General features: G+C 47.3%; 1 protein-coding gene across 1 annotated transcript in view; it reads right to left on the reverse strand.

Moving 5' to 3' along the window:
* Nucleotides 1–1,650: 1,650 nt before the first annotated feature.
* The window catches only part of LOC135143059 (roundabout homolog 2), a 110,420-nt gene continuing 99,466 nt past the window's right edge, over nucleotides 1,651–12,604 (reverse strand). The window contains exons 3-7 of the mRNA XM_064074905.1: nucleotides 6,629–6,910; nucleotides 5,637–5,903; nucleotides 4,802–5,079; nucleotides 4,528–4,744; nucleotides 1,651–4,214 (exon numbers count right to left, since the gene is read on the reverse strand). Of these exons, the coding sequence (XP_063930975.1) occupies nucleotides 2,323–4,214; nucleotides 4,528–4,744; nucleotides 4,802–5,079; nucleotides 5,637–5,903; nucleotides 6,629–6,910 (2,936 nt within the window). The 3' untranslated portion in view covers nucleotides 1,651–2,322. The remainder of the gene's footprint in view (nucleotides 4,215–4,527; nucleotides 4,745–4,801; nucleotides 5,080–5,636; nucleotides 5,904–6,628; nucleotides 6,911–12,604) is intronic.

The raw sequence follows: 12,604 nt of genomic DNA on the forward strand, positions 1-12,604 counted from the left end.
TTCTTTCCCATCTTTTCTGTTCCTTTTTTGTCGTCGCGACCATGCTTCCCACCGTGAAACTAAAATAATATCAGCCCCTTACGAAAACATTTATTCTTCAAGCAACTAAGCACACAGTTAGCAAACAAAGCAACCGAAACCGCGTAAATCTCACCATTTCTTCCTTTTTTCGCTCCCATCTCACCCCTTTCTCCGACTCGCCGTTGTCTAACACGTCCTCGAAACAAGTTTTTAATTAAATCCGTGTATGAAACACGGGTTCAAGGGGAGAATTTTCGAGGAATTTAATCTGCGGAACCACGGTGAAGTTGCGGTCGTTCTAAAGCCCGGAATAATCCGGCAACTTACCGGCTTAAGGCAAGTTCCCTGGTCCTCGCAGAAAAACCCACGACATCGAATCGTCGCCAACCCGCTTTCCCTTGTAATTCCTCATTTCACGTCCTCTTTAAACATTTATCGGGCGCAAACAGCGAATTTGGAAAAGAATCACGTAATTTACGGCTCGTTGCCGGCGTGGGAGTGTCCTCCCACAGTCTCGTGGATCAGATACAGAATTTTTATTGCCCGTGTGACATGTCGCAAACAGTAGCAGCCTCTGTATGCGTTGCCCTTAGACGCCAAATTGGCGAAAGATTGCCTCGCAAGGTTAATTTGACGGCGGAATTCCTTGTTCGGGCGAGATATCTCAGGAATTCATCGCGATAATAAAGAGCAGGATTCTTTCATTAATATCCAATGAAAGATGCAAACTATGGCGGCGCTCGCTGCTAAATTACGTCTATATCGAGGAGGGCGAGGGCGTTTAATTAAACCCATTAGGGAGAATGCCGTGTGAGCATTGTCTGCCAGGTGCAAGCGATGTTTGCCCTTCTCGACGATGTGCAGATCTTAACGACGCAACTTCTTGATAACTTCCACGCATCGAAATTGCTTCATTATCGCGAGGAAAAGTTTTATGTTGCTGCTGTCTAATGAGGAATAGAGAGGCAGCTGGAGGCTGGTTCGGAGGGTTTTTGGCGGCGGGGAAATCTCGGGAACGTGGCCAGGTAAGTTCAAAGAAAGGCACGCTGAGGGTGTCTTCCAGATTCTTAGTATACTTGCTCTCATTCCAAAAGAGCGGCATTAAAAATTCTCTTTTTTTGGCAGTCCCTTAAGGTACGCATTACACACCGAGAATTTCTTTGACAGCCTCAACCCCTGACTCTTTACTTCAGCGACACCTCGTAATCTTTACTGAAGGTTGGTCGTTATCTGGGCGACCTATACTCCGGAAATCGTTCAAGTCCCACCAGATATCGTCCTCTCGGTCCATTTGCAAGACACATTGCGGTATGTCTGTTGTTGTGGCACCCCAGGGCACTATCAATACCCATCCATTAGTGCTAATAGTTAACGGCCTATTAGGATCGCATGCATACGGCGATCGGAATGAGTCATCACGAGCTGACAAAGCAACCAGCTTCCCTCTATCAGCAAAACATTGCCTCATTAGAACCAGAACCAATTACGCAACAACGATACTCACAAGTCCCGTGTACATACATGTTGGTTTGCATTAAGCGGTAATTAAATTAAACGTGTGCGGTTGCACTCCGGCTAATTATTTTCCTCGGTTCGGTTCGTTCGGAAGAGGAAAGAAAGCACAACGACTATGCATAAGTACCGTTTATTCAATTATAAATAACAGGAAAATAATAAATATCTACATCAATATTTATCTTACATTTACGTTGTTTTTTTTTCTACAAAAAGTTACAAATACCGAGTGGTCTCCACAGGTATAACAATGTATGTACAAGCTCACAATGTATATACAAGTTTAAATACTCTTTAAGTCTAAATCACAATCGATAATATAAAACCCTACTTACAAGTTCATAAGTATTGCTAAAGAAGTATAGGAATTCAGTCTGAGATTGTATTGGATTATGGGACCCGGAGGTCTAGGCAGTTCTTTGGCAATATCTACAAAAGCAACGAAACGTAAAACACTCATGGTACTTACGGGCTACTGCTGAGTCGCTATATGACACGAGAACGAATTCAAATGCAGGACCGGGCCTGGTTGTGCTAGTTAAAACAGGAAGACACATTCGACTTACTGGTAACTAAAAATATGTAGAAAAGAACTAGGACTAGTCGGACTAATAGTCCAGCAAGAACGCCCCCTCCCCCGAGTCTGTGCGCAGGTCGCCCTCCGCTGGACTAACAGTCGCTTAGGACACGGGCCTCACAGACGCCCCATGATATGCAAGTACCGGCAGTCCGATATGTCTTTAAGAATGCACACGTCACAGGTCCAAAGAGCCCCCAGTTCGCCACTTACTTCGCGCACCTCTTCATCTGACAGTGCGGCAGCGGCGGCCGCGGGTTGCTCGACGGCCCCGCCTCCGCGTACAAACACGAGGACTCGCTGCACGAGCAGGTCGTGTCGTGACTGCTCGAGCAAGAATGTCTGTCGGTCTCGACGTCCGCGTCGCCGTCCTCCCAGTGTTGGTTGCTCCACACTTTATTATCACAGTTATGCGGCGGGTGGCAGTGGCCCCTGGGGGTGGACCGCCGCCCCGAGCTGCCGCTGGCCAAGGAACAGTGGGCGTCGCAATTGCCGCAGGAGCCGCGCGTGTATTGCTGCATCTTGGCGCACTGGCCCGGCATGTGCACCGCGTAGCAGGCGTAGCCGCTGCCGCAGCTGCTGCCGCCGCGCGGCGGCGGCACCGGAGGGTTCTCGCGGGGGCACTCGGGCGGCGGGTGGTCGGGCGGCGGCGGGATGAACTCCGTCCAGTTGGGCGGCGGCAGCAGCATGGTGGTGGCGTACGGCGTGGGGTTCTCGGGGGACTTCTTGCAGTTGTAGAAGGTGGAGAGGCTGCGAGTGTCCACCTCTGCGTAGTCGGCGGGTTGGGCGAGCGGGATGGAGGAATCCTTGTCGCAATCGGCCTGCCGCCAGCCGCGGTCGATCCAGAGGGTGTCCTTGGCGTTGAGCTGGGTGGCGTTGACGACGGGCACGTTGAGGTGGCCGAGTTGCTTGTTGAGGGACTGGCGCTTCTTGAGGTAGAGGAGGCCGGCGCCGATGCCCAGGACGACGAGGATGGAGGTGGCGAGGAGGACGACGAACCAGGTCTGCTGGATGAGAGGGACGAAGGGGCCGAGAGTGCGCGGACTCTGGGCGCGGGGGGCGGTGAGCAAAGGCACTTGGGGGGAGTAGGGACCAGGGCCGACGCGGGTGAGAGCGGCGATTCTTGCGTTGTAGGAGCCTCCGGACGTGAGGTTGCTTATGAGAACGGAAGTCGTGGACGAGTTCATGGTGAGGGTCCTGACGATGCTGCCTCGAATCTGGATCTTGTACCCGATGATCACCCCGTTGTGGTGTTGGGGAGGTGGCGGCGACCACCTCACCCACCCCGCCGTGTCGTTGAACACCCCCGCGTTCACGCTATCGGGGGGCGCCGAAGGAACGTCCTCCAAAGTCTGCGCGATCCTAGAATTCGACGGCTGCCCCTCCACCGACTTGTAAAACGGCGAAATGAAGAACTCATACTTGGTGTACTTCTTCAAGTTATCGACCGTGTAACTCCTGGTGCCCACGTCGAGCACCGTCAAGATGTTGTAGTTGTGCGAACCCCCCGACAACTCCCTGAACCTGATGTACAACCCTTCCACGTAATCCGGAGACGTCAGGCTCCACGTCAACTTGACCGAGCTGCTAGTGACAGGTCTCGCATCCCTCAACTCCACCAACTTCGCCCCGAGGACCGTCCTCGCCGTGTCCAGTTCCGACCCGGACACGGCCCTCGAATTTGCCAAAGTCCTCACGATCGCGGACACCGGGCTCGCCGGGGACAGTCCGTGGGCGTTTTCCGCCCGCACTATGAACATGTAGCTGCTGTCGGGCTTGAGTTCGCGCACTACCATGTGATTGGAGACCCGATGGGCCGCCACCACCCAGCCCGTTTGCAGGTCGGGACTCCAGTACTCCACCGTGTACCCCACCAGGCCCTGGTCGCCGGGGTCGCTGTCCCACGACAACGCAATGCTGGATTCGGTCGAGTTCACGATTCGCGGTTTGCTGGGGGCTTTGGGGAAGGTCGAAGGGTCGGGGCTGCGGTGTAGGAGGACGGACGAACCCTCGACTACGCTGAGGGAGGCCGACCACGAGCTCTCCCCGCTCTCGGAGGTCGCCGAGCACGTGTAAAGACCCGAGTCGTCGAGACGCAAATCTGCAAAGAGAAAACGTTTAGCAGAATTGCGTAATTTATGTAATGGAGGCATAAAAGTTTCGCGTTTGTGACACTGTTACGGCCGGTTAGAGTAATCACGGTTTCTGGACGCTTTCATTAATTCAGGCAGGGGAGCAGAATTAATTAAATCCGTTTTTGGCTCAGGATAAAGCTATAAAAATCTCGTTTCCTGGACATATTTCTTTAAGCCGGCGTCATTATATCCGAATTTAGAGTAAATCGGCGTCGTTACGGACACAAAAACACGATTAAAAAATCGATTTCTCGTGCAGCCGGCTAAATACGCACTCACCGTCGATATCCAGCGTCCCGGTGGCGCTGATCGTGTATCTGTCCGGCAATCGATCCTGCTGCAGCACCTTCCCGTCCTTCAGCCACCTGATCTTCGGCTGCTCCCCCTCGGGACTCGAGGCTTTGCAGTGCAAAGTCACCATGCTGTGCAAAGGCAGAGTTTGATTGGCCGGCCCAATTTGTATAATTGGCGGCGGCAGATCAGCAACCGACGTGACCTGCAAACAAATGCGCCGCTAATTCCTGCCGTCTGTCCAATTACGCGCGCTTAATACCTGCAGGAAAGCCCGAACGCTGCTCGATCCTGCAACGCTCAAGGCCGAACAGACCAGGAAACCGGCGTCTTCGCGTTGGACGCCCTGGATGCGGAGAGTGCCGTGGCCGTTGACGTGCATGTGGCCGTAGGAAGTGTCCGGGAACATGAGGAGCTGGGAGCCTTCCTTGGTCCAGAAGACCGACGGCGGAGGGTTGCCCTTGGCGGAGCACTGGAACTCGACGACGCCGTTGAGGCCGACCTTCTGGTCGCGCGGCTTGTCGATGAAAACCGGAGGAGCTGCAAAAAATCAGGTTTGTCGACAGTCGGATGGGCGAAAATGTTTATAAATTTTAAACTGGCTAAAATCGCGCTCGGTGAAGGCCACCTCGAGTCCAAAGATGGATATATTATGTATGCTTGCAATTTCGTCTAGACAGGTAAAAAAGTCTGTCCAGAGACAGAATACAAATGACGTAAGAAGTTTATATTTTCGGGGACAAGCACGAAACCGCCTCTTTTAACAAGATAACTGATTTAAGGCTGACAAGGGCCATTGTTTTGGGGCGATTAAATGGCCTTTCGATAATCATCTGTATTCCATTAGGTCCGCGTTGACATATCGTCGGTCCGTCCGAGAACGTGACAAGTTTGAAAAATACCACAAATACTTTATTAGGGTCCATCAAGCAAAGCGCATCTTCGAGACGAATACCAACAAAAACCCTCATCAATTTTAAATCGTCATATCGGACGTAACGTGACGAGCTCGAAATGGCTTTTGTGCAGATAACAGCAATCACGCGGAAACGCACAGACAATAATAATTTCGCGGTAAACGAAGTTTGGGAACTCACAGTTCACTACGAGGGAGGCTTTGGCCGTGATGGTTCCGACCAGGTTCTCCGCCGTGCAGATGTAGATGCCCTCGTCTGAAGGTTGCACGTTTTCTATAATCAGCGACTTGTCGTCCGCGATGCGCGCCCTTCCGATGGGCATTTTGCCGTCCTCGCGCCTCCACAGCACATTCGGGTCGGGCTCCCCGTCCACAGAGCACTGGAACACTACCTTCTTGCCCAGGAGGGCCACCACGTCTTGCGGTTCTTTATTGAAGGATGGCTTCACTGCAACAAAAAGCGACATAAAAGGGGGCGTCGGAGACTCCGAGATGAGGAGTAATGGCACCGGTAACTAAAAATAAAGGGAATGGAGGACCCGGGGGGATTCGCCCTAGGTGCGTGCTAAAATATGATGCTTCTCTGCGTCTTCGTTCCGCCAGTTTCGCCACGCCGATGCTAATCAGACTTCGTTATAATCCAGAAACAAAAATTCGTTGCGATGGAATCGATCGGCGGCGGCCGGGTTCGTCAATAATGTACGTCTATCTGCCGCCATAATCACAGTAATTAAATTCCGCGTTTAAATTAATCAGGCGGGGGCTTAATAATTCAAAATTTTGTGGCCGCATGATCCTGTCGAAGTCCTTCGTTCCGAGAACCTTTCTGAATAAAGCATAAAACCCGTTCGCATGAAGGGGCAGACTCGATTGCTAACTCGGTCGGAAAAGCAGTCACGATCTGCAGGCACTCATGACATTTAACATATTGGCGGAGAGGTGTGGAAATGTCGATAAGAGGTACAAAAATGCAGGAGTTATCGATTAAACGTCCGACGACAATCGCGCGTGATTTTTGACAACTGCGCCCAGACAATCTAATTAACAGAATTTAGGTGTTCTACGAAGAGAATGAAAGAAAATACATGACGTCAACTATGTTAAGAAATCTAAACTAATAATCAATCTTATCGCACGTCGGCAACACACAATACTGCACCTGGTGCTACTCACCGTGTACTGTCAGCATGACAGGTGGAGTCTCCCTGGATCCCACTAAATTATGCGCTATGCACTGATATCTCCCTTCGTCGTGCTCCCTCACATCCACGATCATCAGATTCCCCCCGTCCACGATCCGGATCCTCCTCCCGTCCACCTCCAGGACCTTGTTGTCCTTCTTCCAGTTCAGGTTGGGTTCGGGGTGTCCCCTGGGGGCCCCACACTGCAGCAGAGCCGTCTCACCAGCGGCCACTCTTGTATCCGTCGGTACGACCCGGAATTCGTCCCGCAGAACTGCAACAAGAGAAAAGTACGGGTTTTTAGAGTACGATTGGGTGATAAGCTCTCGATGCAAATGGATTTTACGATAGCTATTAACCATTTTATCTGGTTTCTTGGACGCCCGAAACGGAAACGCGGAGGTGCTTATGGTAATACGATTAGATATGCCTTAATAAAGGAGTGCACCGTTGCATGGAAGTGGGTTGCTGGTTTACGACTTGACGAGCGAAACCAATAAGTACTTTTAACAGATACATACACGCATCTCTTGTGGGTAATATAAAATTTAAATTAGCCACGCGAAAGACAATGCCACCCAGAAATTGGAGACCTCCCACTATAAGAGTATGCGCGTCTGCTGGGTTGGAATTTGGCCAGAATTTAACAAGGGTTGACGAGGTTTTATTTTCGGACGGTGACACCACGGTGGAGTTCGGGGACTAAAAATGGACGGCGAAAAGAGGTGGCATTGCTGATCAGGATCTACTAGTCTACTAGTGTCCACGACTACAGAAGTTCGAGGTGCTTCTATGGGGGTTCTCAATCACTAAAGCTTCGCCTTTTCGGCAGAACTTGGGCGTTTTACGCAAGTTTCGCGCTTTCGCTGTAAATCACGACGGCCTTTCGTTGCGTTTCGTGCCATAAATCCCGCAGCCCTTTCCGCCGACATCCTCTTAATTAAGTAAATTTACGTCCGAGGATGTAAGCTCTTGTAAACCAGCATGTTTCGAATTAAAAACACGGCACACATGCCACACAATGCATGCAAAAAGTCGCACAGGCCGTTTTTTGCGTCGTTTTAGGTACACTGCATTCATTCACGACTCCTTGTCTGTCTTCGGCCAACACTTGCCGAGAACTCCCTCTGTGGTCCTCGGTACGTGCAGAAATTACCTCGACAAAGGCCATCATCGCGGAGAGCGAACGTGAATTGAAGAGGCTGATGGATGCCTTCCGTTCCGTTCGACTCAATTTGGCTGAAGTTGCACAGTAAAATTTTACTGCCGGACTTGGGGCAACTTCCAGACAGTCTGGGATTTTACAGAGGCTATGAAATCGAGCGCGATTGGAGCATAAGAAACGATCGCTGTACCAGCAATACGAGTATTCAGAGAATGTGCTGCAGATAATCGGAAACTGGACCATAAAATCTTATTCGACTCATGCAGCAATGGATTCGGAGAGCGGAATACCATTCAGCGTATTATGTCTAAATCCTTTGTTCTGGCTCTTTCGAGGGAAAAAAGCACAAAGGGCACGTAAGAGTTCAATTAGAGCGTAATGTGGGGCAATCTTGGAACGACGAGGCTGCTCGGATGTACAGAAACTGGCTCACGCAAGACGGTGGAAGGGGGCCTCGATTTTAATTTCCTGGATGTGTGAGGACTTTCTTCGGTAAAAGACGCACGAGAGCGTTTCGACTCGTCGATCTGAAAATATATCGGGTGTTTCGGACAGAATTCCTCGAATAGACTTGGGCTGGCCATGAAACCCTTTTCGAAACTCTCGAGAAAAAACACATCTTCATCGCCACAACATAAATTTATACACAAACATGTTATTAAATACCGTGTAAATGAACAAAAAATTGTTGTTAAAGATTAAAATAATTATTTAATAAACGTCAAAACTAAGAATAAACGTTTTCCTCGTTGCTAGTGACTTTTTTCTTCGATCGTATGGCACGTTCTGTACTCTCACTTTGGGCCCCGCGCTGCGCTCGCTCCGACCGGCTCTCCGCGCCATTTCTTCTGTACTTTTCTCTCTAAATGCCTCGCTTTTGCAACTCTCGCCTCGCCTCTTTGCTTTTATACTTCCGCAGCTCACGACCGAGCTCCGACGAAAAAAAGGGAGCAAGTGCCGGTGTAATAATCCCCGTAATAAGACGGGTAATGGTCATAAGTTTGCAACAGTGGCTCCCGGCAGTAAAAACCCGAGATATCAGATCCACGAATCACGAAACGGCGCTTGTAATCACGCATCAGCCGAAATAACGGTGGGCGGACAAAGTCTTCGGCAACGGCTGCAAGACACGAAGGCCGTAGAAACGCACTTAAAAACGAATCCGTCAAGATCGAAGCGGCCGCGTAAATGAATTAGGGGGGCGAGGGCAGGTGGAAAAAGGGGGCGACGAGTTCAATATTCAGGATATCGCATCTCGTAAATCTGCTAAATCCAGATGTGCATACAAAGAGGTAAGAAGTTTCCGACGTTCGGGCCTTCTTCTGAACTACATAATAGATAGTGAACGTCTGGAACACTGTTTGCATTTATATTGGGGGCCGAAGTGAAAAAGTTTGCGGAGTGGGGCGGTTTTATTAAAATTCATATTATGCGTGGGGGATTAGCGGCTGGAAATGGTATTAGCGCAAGATGGTGGCCGGTTGGGGTGGAACGGAGGTTTCTTTCAAAGTTTTCGGGATTGTGTCGCGTTGTCTCTGTTCCTGGGTTATAGGGTGATTCCATAAACAAAACTACTGCACCGATTACTCTGAAGTTTTAGGGACTTACTTCGACATTTTGTTGAACAACCTCTATACTACTTGCATAACGGACCTCTTAGAAATTTTGGACTGAAGGGAATTGGCAAATTTTTCGTTCGTTTTCACAAGGAACTTGCATCTATGTATTACTCAATTATCGGAAATGGAAGTGCGCTGTACCTACACAAGTTTTCGTGTCGATTTGTCGTGCATACAAATTATTAACGTAACTAACAATCACGTCTAATAGTATGTATCAAAACCACAAGTGCCAGGTACCTGCTGGCGATCGCTGATTCGTTCTCGCAGAGTGCACAATCCAGTGAAAGCAGGTAAGTTTTTATTACCTAACGTGCGCACTTGTATTTATTATTGATAATTTTTGGAATACTCGCACTGTTAAATGATTATTACTATGGTATTCGGAGTTGCAGCAGATCATAATTGTAAGTATTCGAAAAAATATAGGAAAACTTTGAATGTTGTAGCATAAATTATAATTCCGGAGTGCTACGTAGGTCACCTGTACCTATACGGAATATCCAACAACGATATTCGCACAATAAATTTCGTTCTTTGTTCCGAAAACCGAAAATGACGTTTTGCGTCCGTCGCGAGTGCGGCCCCTGATGCAAATTCCACGTTCCCTCTCGACGGCGAGGAAAAAGCCGCGGTTAACAAGCATGTTATTAAGTTATTTGTAACGTGCCATCGGTAAAAATAGGAAGTCGAAGGCTCATTCATCACCGGCAAGCGACAAGCCAGCCATAGCTGGCCGTTTTGCTATTGGGAATGATTATTTACGGAGGCCGTACAGGAAGTACTTAATAAAAGACGCCACATTTTATTCAGACGATATCCTTCTACTTTGTGGAGACGCCAAATATCGCTGCATCCAGCCCCTGCAGCAGGTCCGTAGGTATCATCATATCCATCATTTTTACAACCCAGTTACAACTTTCAATTCGGTAAAACGGCAGCAATTTACGACCCCATTAGAACAAAGTACCCATCCAGATCAGATATAAAACATTTATGTACACCGAAGAAACATTCAGGAATCAATAGAAATGATATACGGGCCATAAACTAGTTCAGGCATATTGAATTTTCTGCAACAGTCTTAAAACGCGAAGACGATAACAGCACCCTTCATCGTCAGCGGTTTAAAATCTGCATGATCAGGCCAACGAGAAAAAGTTACCTCCGGTAACAAAAGGATTTTTAGCGCAGCGACGAAGTTTGAGGTGACGTCATCAAATTTTTGGTGGGGATAACTCTCAGATAGACCGACGAAACCGTTCAGAAAATACTGGAAGTAAAAATTGGCTCAAACTATTCCTGCAGGTACGCGCTCTTGTGAAAAAAGCGACCACACAAGTTTGACGCGAGCAAGAAAAATGGTCGAGCGGTAATTGCAAGAGGTGCGATCTCCGGAAAAAGAACTTATTGTTATCATTGAAAGACGCGTCATTAATCACCTAAATTGGCTTTCATTCTGGATAACGTCTAGAATAATGAACGAGGCGAGAGAAGAATAATTAAAAGATTTATTTAGGATTGCGCATTATGGATCATGAGAGCTGTCGAGACTTGAACGAACTTACGATACGACGATTTTAATCGAAGTTGTACTCACACCTCCCGAATGGAAACAAAGATGTCCCCATTGTGTTCAAACAGGGGTGAACAAAGGGTTATCATTAAATCATTACGGTAACAAATTGCGCAATTACTTATATTTGTTGAAGCTTTATCTGGGTCTATTTCATTGTTCGAGGGGTAAACTGAGATAACGCGGAGAAGACGGTGTCCGGACGCCGCTTTATAATCTCTTATCTGTGATTAATACTCCCGTTCTTAACCCCTCCCGAATCCGGTCCGGGTGGAACACCATCTATATCAATGATGGCGAGATAAGGAAAGGGGTGGTTTACTATGCAAATTCGTACGGAGGGATCATTTTTAGTTTTAGTCCACATGTATGTCGGGATCAATGGGATCCGGTTTTCCCTGGAGATGCCTTGTTTTCGGTTGCGCTTGATGTAATGTTTAGCATGAAGTGTAAAGAACTAGCGTATTGTGCACCTACTATTTCGTTTCATAATTTTTCATTGTAGATCAACATAATGGCTTTTATTAATGAGCCACAAAATTTTGTTTGAGATTTCGGTCAATACAGTAGTACAACACAATGGAGATGTGATTAGTGCTACTACTCACACAAACGTCTAGTGATACTGATATTTACAATAAAAATCGTGGGATCTAAATTGGAATCTTGAGGTACACCTTACATGTGTATGTGGTATGTGTATCTGATTCGACTACATTGTATTAAAATTGTTTTGCTTTTGTTATACTAACTAGATTTGTTTTATTTTTTAAGTAACGTCTAGTGCAGGTACATTAGTGGTAATTATTTACCATATAGTAGGTGATAATGATAACGAGAAATGTCGTTTCACTTATCTTTGGGTTAAATTTACTGTTATTTTTGGTTGTAATATTTCTCTCTTCGCGGAATTTTTTACATGATAGAGAATTTTTTATATCTACTGTAAGGACCTCATTCACACTTATCAGCAGTATTTTTATAGCTATTTGTCACCGTTTCTGTTACTATTTATATTGTAAAAAAAAAACTTCAATAAAAAGTTCAGCATTGTTTCTTATCAGTTTATTAAGAACAGCATTAATCGACCAATGAAAAAAAATTAATTTTCAAGGTAAAGGCTAATACTCGTTGCGATCTAAAGATCGTGTTTTTCAGCAGAACCCACACTGGCGAGATCGTACATTGCAACCTTGACACTGCACTTTGATACCTAAATTTAAAAATATTCAACTAAGCTAAATAATTTCCGAATCTCTGAAATGGTCAAAATAAAACCCCTGGTTTGTAAATATTTGCATGTCTAAACAATTACACATGTCGGTAGTATCAAACCACTTATTTTATTAGAAAATTTATCATAATATTCAAATCAGGATACATCGACTATTTGAACGGACTGTAGGTATACGTATACACAATTGTGATAACGAAGTTGCCACATCCCGCACCCAATAACACGCACGGTTTGGTTTAGTAATTTGGTGTGTTTGATGGGTCCCACTGTTTGGATATTTATACCAAATTCCCACCCAATACACTACTCGTAAAATTAATAAATCTGGTAGAACCGGAGTTGTGTACAGGGCACCGCTTTAGACGTTCTTC

The sequence above is a fragment of the Zophobas morio genome, unplaced genomic scaffold (genome assembly GCF_036711695.1).
Source record: "Zophobas morio isolate AGI-343-1 ecotype UQ-CSIRO unplaced genomic scaffold, CSIRO_AGI_Zmor_V1 ptg000057l, whole genome shotgun sequence".
NCBI lineage: Eukaryota > Metazoa > Arthropoda > Insecta > Coleoptera > Tenebrionidae > Zophobas > Zophobas morio.